General features: G+C 42.7%; 1 protein-coding gene across 1 annotated transcript in view; it reads right to left on the bottom strand.

Moving 5' to 3' along the window:
* LOC8041009 (MAM and LDL-receptor class A domain-containing protein 2) overlaps nt 1-14,552 on the bottom strand; it is a 204,514-nt gene that overhangs the window by 133,100 nt on the left and 56,862 nt on the right. Inside the window, exons 16-17 of the mRNA XM_040210465.1 lie at nt 8,888-9,013; nt 700-847 (exon numbers count right to left, since the gene is read on the bottom strand). Of these exons, the coding sequence (XP_040066399.1) occupies nt 700-847; nt 8,888-9,013 (274 nt within the window). The remainder of the gene's footprint in view (nt 1-699; nt 848-8,887; nt 9,014-14,552) is intronic.

Genomic DNA, 14,552 nt, shown 5'->3' with positions numbered 1-14,552 from the left:
TGCCCATACCTCGTGTGGACATGTCCGGGCTTGTTTGCACTCTCATAAAAACAGTGTAGTCTTACATCTATTGGCCTCATATAATACGGCAACAAAACCTCAGTGCGACGTACAGCGCAATGACGTCTAACTGACGGCCCCAACTTTTAGGAGGGGCTTGATAACGGTGGGATATAACTTATTAAATAACTAAAGTACGTATTTAAAGACTAAAAAAGGTTTTCCAGTGGGCCAAGAAAACTCCAATTACTAATTTTTCTAGCCAGTAACACTTACATTAGCTATTTTAATAAGTTGTACAACTCGGCTTTCATGCGACTCGAGAAAGTTGGTACCGCCTGTTCTGCCCCAATCCGCTGTACGTCGAACGGAAGGTCAGGGGTGTATTATATCGCAAAAGTGGTCTAAAACTATGGCCCTTTTTTTACAGCGTATAGAATGTCATGGATGAAAAAAGAATAAACAATTAAAACAGGGACAACACAACCACATCTTTCACAGAATGTGTTCGCATATAAATGATAACCTTGACGCTATTTCAGATTTCCGGGATGTCAGTCGCTTCAGGGTAAATATAGTTCTTTTACCTTCGAAAACCTACCGTATCCAGACTCACTTTTTTATGTTATTATATAATAAGCGCACGCTAGGGACACGGATGCATTATAGTGATATTTGTAACAGAGCCAACGGCCTTACAGGTAGATGTTCAGGTTACTGGGCGTTCCAAATCCCTTCCACCAGAAGGTAAGACAGGTAGCTGGGGTCGGCTTGCGCTCGGCAAGAAACGCCCTCGCTTCCCGTTGTGCCGGATCCACGTTGGTTGTGTTTATATACAGGTAGTTTCCTGGAAGTATAAACCATTTATAAATTACAAGAGTTTTCACCTTACGACTGTGCATAAGAAGAGCAATCCTCACAAACACGTGTTTGGGGAGTCCGAACGAAAGGTCGCATTACGAGCGCGCAGAAATTGCGCCATGAAGTTACAAAGAATTAGAAGAATATCCATTTTGAATACTTAGGGGATGCGTTAGCATGACCCTTTGGAAACGCCGCACACGTCCCCTTTTGAGAAATGCTAACGCTGACCCGCCTACGTTTCTGTTCTGGCTTTCTTTTTTACTTTTTCTTTTTCCTTCCTCTGTAGTTGCTGCCCCATTTTTGGCCTCTATACGGAGTGAATGTTCGCGTTTTCCAAAGTGGGGCGTGTGTGGCGTTTCCCAAGGGTAGTGCAAACGCATACTTTACGAATAAACCTTTGGATATTTGTGTTTGTTTCACCCCTTTTTGTACTCTATCTGTCAAAGTTCGACGACGCCTTTTCACATGGTCGGCCATGTCACTAGTGAAAAGAAGCACATACATACCACTCGTGGAGGGAACCGCATCCATCGTTCTAGCTGCACACACACATCAGAAATTGTTAAAAATTACAAAGGCAATATTATCTTGAGCTAGAGCCAGCGAGTGACTCAACGAGTTTACGACTGGGAGTTCAAAAAGTAGATTGGTCGCTCGATAGAAAAATGGGACTTGGTCGAGACGACGAAGCAATGGGGGTTGGCATAATGGCGCACCGCTATCCATGTAAATAATAAACTCACTTTGTTTTTATCTAAGTCAGTTTGTAAAGGCTAATAATGCAACAAATGAGTGGTTCCCGAAAGTCGGGACTACAAGCCAGGAGCGACTCTCAACGAACAAGTAAGTTGCTGAAGGAGTGGGCTCCAGAACTGGCCTTCGAACGATCTGAGTGACCTTCGAGAAAACGATCAAGTGAGCCGCCCGTTCAATTGCTCTGGTTTCCCTGTTGAAAATTCTCATTTGTATGAGAAATTTTTGTGTCCAATAAACACATATGAATCATAAAAGATATATAAGAACATATAAGAACCATATAAGAATTATACAAAAACCATATAAGAACTAGATGAGATATATAAGAACATTCAAGCGCCATATAAGAGACTTGTGAGAAGTTTCTTATAAGTTTCTGATATGGTTCTTATATATCTTATATAGTTCTTATATCGCTCTTGTATAGTTCTTACATGGTTATTATATGTTCTTATATATATTGTATGGTTCATATCTGTTTATTGAACGCAAGAAATTTCTCATACAAATTACTTTTTTTCATTAGGGTTACTTGAGCTATCATCGATATGAAACGAATAATAACTAAAAAGATGGCTGGCAGTGCACAAAACACATGTATCATCGGAGAGCCGACTGCGATGCTTCGTACAGCAGATATTGAAGACATGGAATCGATGCTGCGGAAGCTAGACGTCAGCTGCGAAGAGCTAAAAAACTCAACATCGAATATGATTCATTATTGGGGGTGAAGACTATCAGGCCGAATATCTGTCCGTTAAGGAGCACCGAAAATACACAAAGTTCGTTTTCCGTCTGTTTCAAGGTCGAGCGACGCAACTGCGCTCAAAAGAATATCCGCGCCCCTCAGCGTCCACAATTGGCTCCCGCATTGAATGAAGAGAAAACGGGGGACACAATGGCTTTAGACTACCCAAGTTCCAGCTACAGTTGCGAATTTTCGGAGTGGCAGCCAGTTTTTTGACAATTCAAACTAATCGTACAGGACCACGATCATCTGTCGAACGGCGAGAAGTTCCATTGCCTAAAAACGTTAGTGAGCGGACCTGCAAGAGCCTCTGTCGCTGGTCTCCAAGTCACCCATGCGTGCTACAACGACGCAGTAGACATTTTGACGCGACACTTTGGAGACTTTAGACGGATCCAGCAGGCGCCTTTTTTCAAAGCTTGGAACACCTATACTGGTGTTCTCCTCTAACAAAACAAAGGGTCTTAGAAGGCTTTTTGGCCAACTGCAAGCCCATATGCGAGATTTCAGAGGTCTTGGCATGTCCTCCTATAAGCTAACAGCTGCTAACATATATCGTAATCAAGGCTCTTTCGTCAGATATTGTGGTCGACTACTCTCGACGAGCTAGTCGCTCAGAACCGACAACAATCTTTCAAGAGGGAGAAAACATGACCGCGACGCCGTCTCCACCCACATTATGAGATGAACGACAGCCGTCAACGTTCGGTACTTCGAGCACTGCGACTCCTGTGAGATAAGCGGAACGTGCTGAGGACATTCCAGAAGCACAACGACTTCCCGAATGCGTGTTGGAAGCCATGCTTGATTCCCTACTCACCGAGATCGAGAGCAGAGAGAAATCGGGAGTCAACGATGATCGCCCGCAGAAAAGTAATAGCCAAAATCAACAACTTAAAAGTGCCCCCTTACCATCCTCTTTAGTTCCAGATGCATGGCAATGATCAAAACGCCAAGAAGTGCTTCTTTTGCGAAGCTACAAAACATGATACAGAGCACACCAATGATATCTCTCAGAAAGAGAAGGAACAAATCTTGCTGGGGAATTGAGATGTTTCCGGTGTAGACTAAGCGGCCTCCGATCAAAGGAGTGTCGCAGGACGTTGTCCTGCACTTCCTGCGAATGGCGACATGCCACATCCATGTCTGATTACTCCTGGAACCCTTCATCAATTATCCCTAAGGTAGAAGTCTTCATCACTCGCGTTCATAGCACCGGCTATGGCAGTGCTGCTGACTTGCTGGGTGCTGAAGCTCTTTTACAGACCACTCAGGTCCGGGCGGCCGGATATGGGCGCTGTGTCTGCATACGTGCTATCTTTAATAACGGCCGGCAACAAATATATATTCGCGAAGATGTTTCAGGTACGCTGAGTCTCCCGGTGCTAGGTCAGACCATTCTGTGTTTGAACACCTTTGGAAGATCGACCTCGCTATCAAAACAACAGCGGCGCAGCTCTTACAAGCAACACAGTATATATACAAATAAAACACAAGAACACAGCGAAATTAATAAGAAATATGTACATTTCTAAAGCAATGAGATGTCTGGCAGCATTTCTACACAATATTTTATACGTGCTCGAAAATATATTATCTTATTATTTTTTAATGCATTTGCAGATCTTTATTTAGTTGCTATATTGAGGATTTGTGGATGAATATTTAAAATTTGCGTTAATTGCTGCTTCAATGTTTCTTCTTCATAAGTAGTACGTATTTGGCCACTATCATATTCCCCACGTCTAAAGTTGTATACTAATTGCCAAAGAAGTGCCGGAGTTCGGATTCACTCCTTTGCAGTTCGGCTTTCATCTGGCTTCTTTATGGCAACAATCGCCGAAGGAGTGCCAGAGTTAGGATGACTACCTAGTTGTTTGACTGACATCTGACATCTTCAGGCCAAAGTCCCCAAACAAGCGCCAAAGTTAGGCTTCACTTCTTGATAGTTTAGCTGTCGTGAGGCCAGCCCTGGGCATAAACTGCATAAAAAATGCCAAAGTTGGGCTCCCTGCCTTAAAGTTCGGAGGTCATCAGGCATCTCCTGTCCCAAATAAGAAAACACGTGTCGGAATTAACGCCCATTGACACACTCTCGTTTGGGAGTGACCAACTGAGACAAGTCTTTAATCATTTTGTATCGGCTCAAAACTGGCTGAGCAGCAATTCGGCCGGTTACAAGTCGTCACAAAGGCCTTGTTTCCGTCCGCCGAAGTCAAGCGCAAGCTTGGGAACGGGCCTTTAACATTTTCTGCCCAGTGGCACGCGTAGCATCTAGTATCCTTGGACCTCAATTCTCTAACAAAATGCGAAACTAATGAGGGCAGGTCCCGTCGCCACTGGTTTATATGAGGTTTAGAAACAGATGACCGATGAGTTATGGGTGGTACGCGAGTGGACAGCAACCTAATTAAATAAAAATCAAGTCTAATTCTTCTCGCAACTTTTTATTTCACTTTGAGTGTCTTTTAATTTCTTCAACCCAAAATTGGGTTGAACGTTCTGCCGCGGCTAGACCAGACAAGGGTGGTTCTGCAAGCGCAGATTGCGGGGGATTGTTGTTCTCGCGCGTAGCTACACGCGCCAATATCCGGACGCGCCGTGAGACCGGTTCGACGTTACCGCAACTGGTGCCATCGAGCGAGCGCAGCGGAATACTGATGTGCGAGCGTCTCCTCAACACATGCCATTATTAGGCCACGCGTTGCAAAAGTGAGAGGAACTCTATGCGTGTCTTACAGTGCGATTGACAACTGTAAAGTCTTGCGATAACAAAAAGTAGAAGCGGTCGTGGCTCCGTCGTGCCGCGCTCACTTCACACTCGGGGGAGCTAGAATGAAATCAAGACGGTGTCGATTCTTTTTTTTTTTTTTTACATTCCAAGTTTAGGCTACGAAACACCACCTTTGGTCTTCCCTCTCCTTAAAAAAACTCAGTCAGTCAAAAATGAAGAGGGAGTTTAGCTGGATTTTCCATATGGCTTCGATCTCGCCGTTCGTCAAGCCTCCCCATCTGTTTTTGTGTCTTCGTGTGGCCGTGAGTGAGTGTGACGGCTGCTTCAAGAAAATAAGGTGTGGAGTGGACAAAAACATCTGAACTAATATTTGACGCGTGACTCGCTCTGACGCGCTAATGGGATCACTTGGGCCGTAGTTTTCACCTTTTGCCACGTTACAGAGATGGGTGGGGGGCCACGCAGGTCCGGCTCCCGAAATGCGCTTTTAAGTGTTCTGTTCTTTTCGTGCGTTGCTCATCCGGCTGTAGTTTTTCATCGTAAAATGACCGGAACACGTCAAGGACAACATTTAGTTCATGCCTGTCTTCTTAGAATACAGAAAAAAATAAAGCGCATGAAGGATGAACACAGACACACAGTTGGAAGAACTGTGTGTGTCCATATTCGTCCTTCATGTGCTTTATTCTTTCTGTGTATTCCGTAGTTTTCAATGCACTCTGCTACGTGTACCTGTCTTCTTCGTCGGAGTCCATAAAATTATTGTACTGTGTTTGTTGCAGCGCTTCTAAAAGAAGCTGCTCTTCACCGACATTCATTTTACTCCACTTTGTGTTCGTGCTTGTCTCGCTGCCAAGTCAGGACATTCATATATAACGTAATACATGGTATCGCTCTTTTATTAGTAAGTTCCCTGCAAGCATGCTTTTGATAGTAATCATGATTTATTTCAGTCCGCACAGTGTTTCGCATTTGATTAGTGAGTTTTGCGTGACATGAAAGCAATGTTAACTCTATTTGATAATTTGCTTTTTGTTTACAAAGAAGTATAACCTTTTTAAACATGCCGAGAATAAGCTGTGTGTAATTATAGTGGTTAAACAAAATTCTGGATGCAACAAAAAAATCATTTTTCGTGTGTGCAACGATGTGCAACAATTAATACGTAGCTGCATACAAAGAAGACTTGCACAATGTCCGGCCGTTCCAAAGCAGACGCATCAAAAAGATTCTCACGATATTGCGCCAAAACAAGGCAGGTGGCGAAACAAAACGAGGTCAATACCTGCCGCATATCGAGCGGTTGTGCGAAACTAGGCATTTGGCCGATAGCGGAACTGATTTTCGGCCGCTACTGGCACGACACTGCAAAGTATCGTCGCGCTGCTTGGGAACGGGGTTGGTGAAACCTGACCATCGTAATTTGAACGCTTAATTAATTTTGTTCAGGAGCGCGTGAAATAACACTCTTAATGCACAACGGAGAAATACTGAACTTCGTCAGGCCTGTGTTTTTTTTTACTTTTGGCACATATTTGGCACTCCAGTGGCTAGTCAGAGAAGAGTCAAACGTTGGCACATCCCAAATCCCAAATGAGGTGTTACTTTGTTTGTTATGACTAAAGTATGGCACTTATTTCGACGCTCCTTTGGCGGACCAGAGAAAAGCCAAGCTTCTCTTGACAGCAACCCTACATTAAGCTTTGCTTTGGCATTATGTCTCAAGCACATCATTCATGTTGGCACTCCTGCGGCGAATCAGAGAAAAGCCAAACTTTGGCCCTAGGATCGCCTAGCTAGGGCTACAGTTAGGCAACGCATGTTGGCACTGCCAAGCACCATAGAGGATAGCCTAACTGGGGCCAAGTTAGGCCCTTACGCCTGCCAGAGTTTTTCCAAAGTTGGGCGTTTTTCTGGCATGCTACCTGGGTTTCTTTTGGTTTTCCAGATGTCCTTCGTTCGTTTGACACATATGTTGAAACACGCCGACGCCGTGCCCTCGCTAACAGTGAACGACGGTGCACATAACAGTATTCATGAACCTGACTGAATTAGTCCAGGTGGTAAAGTTTTAACACTATGATTAATGCCATGCTTTTGAAAGGAAAGTGCTGTAGCAGTTCAATTGTTTCGTCTGCCTGAGTGAGAAATGTTCGAAACTACCTGGTACGTACTTATTATTTGCGATATTTTCTGTTATGATCAAGCGCAGGGAGAAAGTGCACTCACATTTTCCGGTTGAAAAGCATTACCGCAAGCCAATTTTTGACTGGTTGTTGTCTTCTTCAATATGCAGCAACACACAAGCGCGAATTAAAGTTGTAGTGTGCGCTATGGCAACCTTATATCTGGGACATGCCAGTTAATTGGCAACAAAAACAACGGCAAGGGAACGCCCGATGAGGTGGCAACAAAGCACGCGCTGTGATTGGTTGACGTCTGTTGTAGATAAAATCACGTGGGCGCATTTCGAGGGTAAATGAAATGACGAGGTGCGCAAAGCGGAAGCGCACTTGCATGTCGTATTGCTTTAAACAATAATTTATATTGCGTTTTTTTAATACCATGTTTTTCTTATTTGTTTATTAATACTTCACTCCAACAAGGGCCCTTGCAGGAGGCTCTTAATACGTAAATAATAAAGTGACAATAAAGAAAACAATCGTTTTCGAAAAATTGATGAGCACTCACACAAATCAAGGATCATGGCCAGCCAATAACACCGATATTTAAGAGCGGCTGCACACCTTGTGAGCAGTTTTATAGGCGTCAGCGATACGTATACGAGCTACATTCGTATTCTTTATTTCATTGCACATGAAAGATCCTTATCACAAAAATATAGGCCTTTCTTTCTAAATGAAGAAAGGACAGAACAACGTCCATGCAAGGGCTAGTATGTACAGTCTCCGGCAATATGAAAGACCCACTGGGAGCGCGTGGCCGAGGCGGTGGCTGGCGGGGGCGCTGCGAGCGCTCCGGGCAATTCCATTCTGCTTCGAGGAAAGGACGCTCACTCGGGCTCAGCTGAAGCGAAACGCGCTTATCAGATTGTGCTGAGCCCCGAGTGAGCGTCCTCCCCTCGAAGCAGAATGGAATTGCTTGGAGCGCTCGCAGCGCCCTCGCAAGCCACCGCCTCGGCCACGCGCTCCCAGTGGGTCTTTCATATTGCCGGAGACTGTACCTCCTACATTATCTTTCATATGGCACAGAAGTTATATTATGTTCACTCATGGGACTTTAACATAATTATAAATTAAAGACACGTGGAAGCCAAGCCAGCGACCTTTTATATGAAATACAATAAGAAAACACTGCGAGTGTGCAGGCGTGCAGTTGACAGTTAATTTTTTTTTTGTTTATCATCCAGTACTGCAGAGGAATAATGAGCTTTCAAGCCGAAGAGAAAAAAAGAGGAGTGCGATGTCTAATATTCCTTCCTTCTATTCTTTCTTTATTACGACACGCGGCTTTCCTGTGGCCTTCTCTTTAGCTTGAAAACTTCTCTTCTCACCATAGAATCCAGTGTCAAACTAATTTATTCGTTATTAACAGCCTGTGGTAACTTCTCCAGGCTAAATATCCTTGACGAAAAAAGAAAGAGGACAACATTTGTTTCCAAACTATTTAATGTAACTTTCATTTAAATTTACCAGCTAGGTTTTGTTCAACATTCTCTCTCTTTCTCGAGCGACGATTTGCTTTCTTTACAATATACAAAGGTTCTACATATCCCTAAGCTACGTGTAGAAAATATATCGTAAAAAGGAGTTTGCGTTACTCACCTTCAAGGGAACGTAGGGTGTGGTCAAAAATATTCAGGCTGTCGCTCGGTGCAACCTGCCAGAACCTTGCGCTCCCGATTTCTCTATAAACCCGGCAAAAACTGCCCCACTCGAAGGTACACTTGTCTGTAAGGTGGAGAAAATACATAAAATGATAACAATTTCAATATTGTGCTTTTAACATTCCGTTTGTAAAAGCGACCACGGTCTTGATATCAGGCCCACGCGTAATTACTTCGTAATACAATTGGCAGCTAGGCAAACGATACAGTTATCACCTATAATGCAAAATTTCGAGTTTAAGTTTAAAAGACACAGTCTGTAAATACATTCAAACACGTCTTTGGTAAACCTTTATTCAAAGGTATGCTTCGGGTGAATGGACATATCTTCTCCTAAGGATGAGCACTAAAAAACAAAAAAAAAACAAAAAAAAAACAGTCATGTATGCTGAAACGCAGAGAGATATTAAAGTTACGAAAAAAAAGTAAGCTGCTGTTTATTTGTTTATGAATGATCATTTGCTACAGTAAAACATATCGCACAACTCTACACATTGATAACGTTTGAAATGTGCATATAGGCATAGTTACGGAAGCGTGTTTGCTTAAAATATTGTTCGTGAACAATTAAAATGCAATTAAATTGTGCAGTCAAAGTATTGATTCACATATAAACTAGAAACAACGAAACCAACCCCAAACCTTCCCCAAAAGTGAGCCGACTTTTGTCTCTCAGTTGAGCTCCGCCGTATAGCACAAAGCGTTTTGTGAGCTACTTGGTGTCCTTACAGTAGATATTAAAAAGTGTTTTATTAACATTTCGGTGTCTTTCTCTCTGATTAAATGCTACTTGCACTCAAATGCGGTTGTTTAGATCTCAAATTGCAGCAAATGATGATTCTACTCGCCTTTTGCGCTAGATTCACCCAAGAATTCTAAAATGTGGAGTCTCGCAAGTGTTTTACAGGTTTCGCTGTGGCCCATTTTGATTTCTTTACACGACAAAAATCTCTAACTTTCTCTGAGGACAGAAAGTGCATGCTTACATTTCGGACTTTATTCCGCAGCACTTACACAAAGTTTTGAACAGTAAAAATGGCTAAGTCAAGGTGGTAAAGTTCGTGAGCATTCCTTGTTCTTTAAGGGCACCACCTACTCAATCACACGTGCTCCTCCCGTGTCCAGTGGCGGTGAAGATCCATCTTGCCGAAATATATGGCTTCTGAGAAAATTAGTGTAGTTGGAAGCGATTATTCTGATGTGCCACCACTTGGTCTGAGACAAAACTCAGATTAGCACACATATTGTAATGTTCTTTTACATAATCTTCCATCGACTCTGTGGGTAGAAGTCAATGAGCCGTGTGGTGTGTCACGTAATTACCGGAATCGGCTAAATTTTGCGTGCTATGTGTACACGCGGAAATACACAGGTGAAAAAAAGACAAGAGTTGGTTTTCCACTTGTTTAGCTTCTATTCGATTGGGTTGAAAACCGTCCAGTTCTCAGCTTAATCAAGGTGGCAAATGAATACTGTGGTAGGTAAAGCTCTTTTTATGCCACGTATTAGACTTCTCCCCACATCGTGGACAGAACAATGTTCCTATACGTCTCGCTCCACGATTTCAATACCTATAGGAAGATCGAAGAGTCCATAATATGTTTGATGGGTTAGCCTGCAGCCCATAACTCGAAACATATGTCCTCGTCCTCATCAAGATAAACCGAATTTGTCAAGACATTCTGTATCTAAAATCTCTTTTCGCACTAATATGAAAAAAAAAAATCGCATCCCGGAGTGCTGGAGATGTAAAGGCGCTTGACGACCACTTCATTAAATAAGTCCCTAGATGTATTTGACACTGTTACGAGAGGCAAGCGGAAATTCAAGCGATAAATGCATGCATGCACGCATCATGCTAGGGACCTTTTTTAACCGGTTTGTTCATCCCGCGCAATCCGCAGGCACTCTCATGCTACCATACAGGAGCACTATCAAACTCCACCTGGCTGGTCATACTGTGTATTAACTTGCGAGGGACAGCAGCGGATGCTAAGAGGCGTTGTAGCCAAACTAATGTGGGGTGAGCGCCAGTAATCTTCCGATTACGCTCGGGGGGCAAATTCATAGGCGAGGTTAGGTGTCATTTTTTTTTTTTTTTTGTTTTGCTTCTAGGTAACACATAACTCAACGCGCTAGACTGACTGAGATAGCTTCTAGGGCTCGCTGCAAGCCTAACTAACGTGAAACGATGTATAGCAACACGGCGTCGGATATCAAGGGTAGGAGATGATGGAGCACCGCGAGAGCGAACCTCAAATATCGTCTTTGGTTACGGGCGAAAAGAAAGGAAAAAAAGGTTGAATAAAATAAGTCTAAAATAAAGCTGAGGAAGAGCAATCAGCATCGTGTTCCACATCCTACGAGTGAAATAAAATAAGAGTCAAAACACAGGCCAGCTTGCTACCTATCAAAATTTAAAACAAAATAAAAATGAAAATCCTTGAGACCTGGAAACAAATAGGGCATGCACACCACATGAGTGAATGTGAAAATCGTTACCTAGATAAAGGAAGCAGACAACTTTGCTAGGCAAAAAAAAAAAAAAAAAAAAGACTAGTTTCAGAGGGTGATTAAGGACACGATTCCGATCACGGGCGCCGGAAAGTTTATTAGGATGCATTCTTCGAATTTGGACGAGGACACTAAAGCCTGGTTGTCTGATTAGTTCCAAGTAGGTTATAAGTCGAGTATTTCTTTAATGATTTTTCTTCTGCAAGCTTTCAACATTTGAAAACTGCCTTTTGACCTGGGCTCAATGCTTATTGTTTCTCGGTGTTTTGTGTGTGCCTGCCGTTATTTTAGGACATGTATTGTTTAGCTGAAAGACGACAATAAAGACGACGGCAAAGAAAAAGGCGAGAAAGATCAGGACTGTGTTTTCTCGAGGCCTCGTTAGGGTGGAGGATGTGCATGCTGTTGATTGTGTATAATTAGATCGCAAGTTTAGAGGGAAGACTGTTGTGGAACTAAATTACTACTTTATGATATGCTGGTTTTGAGACTGTGGTTTGTATTTCCTACTTGTTTCCTTCTCTCAAGGGTTTTAATGTTTAATCATATTTGTAGATATCCTTTTCTTATCCCCTGTAACTTCCAAAAACATTTTCCCTAGAGTCGACGTTGCGCGGCAAATCCCCTATAACGGAAACAAGTTGGCTCGTTTTTAGGCGAGATTTGGTGACTTTTTTCTTGTTTCCTGGTACAATATGTCTCATTATTTTGAGGCCATAACTTAGTACATGTAAATTAGAGCAGATTTAAAACAACACAACTGAAATAAAAATTTTTTTGATTATTTATGCGCAATTAAGACATATTTGGGAAATCATCTGAATTCCCTTGTCAATAACGCAAGAACAAGAAATGATAAAAACATTTTCATAGCATCGTAGCTTTATTTAGCAATGCACATTTTATATACGGTAAAGAGTAGTCACAAAAGCTGTTTGATATGAAATAATTTCCGAAATCTTCTTTTAAACGTGTTTGCTTGGCGTGTTTCATAATGTATTTTTAAGCGTTGAAATATTACCCTGTAATGCTTTGTACACTTAATGTGAAATGGTTTTAATAATAAACACAAGACGTTCTGACGGTTAAAGAGCTGACGAAAAGAAAACAGCCCACCGTAAACGGGGATTAAAGGAAGTGCAAACAGAACAGCGCTTGTCCTGTTTGCACTTCCTGTAGTCCCCGTTTACTGTGCGAAGTTTGCCTTTTCGTCACTATGAACCAACTAACCCACATCGCCACCCTTATTCGGTTAAGTGTTTTTGCATAAAGGTAACGGTGGTGCCAACTACCATAAAACAACACCAATTTCCACCTTTCGAACTTCTCGATTTCGAATATCTGCCTGAAACTTACCTACGGCATCAATAGCAAGCTGACTATCCCATCCACAGAAATGACTTGCATGCAAATATTTGTCAAAAAACGAAAGATCTTTACAATTTCTGTAATGCCGAATTAGGGCGCAGCACTTCAGGAGGAGGAGGGAGGGCACGGAGAGGGTGTACGCTCCTCCTCCTCCTCTCTTCCTTTCCTCCCATTGAGCGAGAAAATTTAGCTAAATTTCCTGCTCTATTTAGCGAAAATTTTCCCGCTAAATTCAGCGCGAAAATAGGGAGTTTTCGTAGATTGTTTTCGCCGTCCGGCAACACTTTTTGCAACCCGCTACGGTACCCGGAACTCTACAGCCAAGGCCATTGGCGCGCAGGCGCACAGCGGCTTCTTCCTTGCGGAGGGCATAGCGGAGGGGAAATGCGGTCTACAAAAAGCTCCCTAATATTCCCGCTTAATTTAGCGAAGCATTTACCATATTTTTTTCACGAAATTCAGCAGGAAATTTAGCGAAACTTTTCTCGCTAAATTTAGTGCGGAAACTGAGTTGGTGTTGAGGTTACGTGAAACCAGTGTCAACGCTAAATTTAAAAGAAATGCTTTTCCGCTACCTTTAGCGGAAAGTTTATCCACTAAATTTCACGTGACGTGACATTCATTCACGTGACGTCACATAGGACGCCATGTGTGACGTCACGAGCGTAACATTTTCTCGGTAAAAATGACGGGAAATTTAACCGCGAAATCTAGAGGAAAAAAGGGGCATGCGCTGCTTCCGTGCCCTCCTCTCCTCTTCAAGAGTGGCGATTTAAAACGGCATTACAGGGTGTTGTAAGCGTCTTAATTTTTTTCTTGTATGTCACGCAATTTCCAGAGTGCCATGCATGAGCCAACCACTGCCAACAGAAAACCAAACAATTCGCAGCGAAGGCTCAAAGTTACCAAGATAGAAAACAATAAACAAACCATAACTGGGAAATTTTTTGCGTATTTTCGGGTACGGTACTCGTTATTGCGATCCTAAAGAAAAACGTTATATCCCCATGTAAACAACGTGTAATTTTCTCGTTATTCCGAGTACGTTTTCCTACGAAGCGGAAGCCGCCCTTTCGTACGCATCATTAGTAATTCCTTGCTTTTTAACACTTTCACACAGGGCTAACTGTGAATATTCTGGACAACTTTGTGTATATCTTTTTACGGCCCATCTAGTGATTTCTTGTTATAAAAATAAGTGGCGCGAGCTGGAGTGAAAACTAGGCGGTTACTTGCGTTGTACGCGCGCTTCTCCAGAAGTACCTAAATACATTGCTGGTTACTTCGCCAGTAAGTCGCGGAAATGCGTTACAGTCTCTGTTTTAACAAAAATAGCTACGTTACTTCGTGACGAAAATGTAAGTAGGTACAAGTAACGCAGAACGTTCAGGAATGTTTGCATGGTGCGATTGAACTTAAAGGTATGCTGAAATTTCAAGTGTATACTAATTTTCAGGCGTACTGTAAGCCAATTAGTATTATTCAAAACTTTCTACCTCTTTAGTGGTTTTATACTCAAAGCCGAATTGGAGGTCCAGTGTTTATATAGCGTAAGGTCGGTCAACCGGGGTGGGGCAGCACTGGTTTAATACTCTAGATGAGCAATTTTGCCAGTGCTATACGACTGCTAACCTGGGGTCTTTAACGTGCTCACGCAGCAGTAATACACGACCGCAGGCCGGTGTGATGCTTATCCAGATAAAAACGGGCAGAGGTGTAAC

The sequence above is a fragment of the Ixodes scapularis genome, unplaced genomic scaffold (genome assembly GCF_016920785.2).
Source record: "Ixodes scapularis isolate PalLabHiFi unplaced genomic scaffold, ASM1692078v2 PGA_scaffold6__148_contigs__length_123643588, whole genome shotgun sequence".
In the NCBI taxonomy this organism is placed as follows: domain Eukaryota; kingdom Metazoa; phylum Arthropoda; class Arachnida; order Ixodida; family Ixodidae; genus Ixodes; species Ixodes scapularis.
Note: the sequence above shows the minus strand (reverse complement) of the source record. Positions and strands in the feature narration are given on the sequence as shown.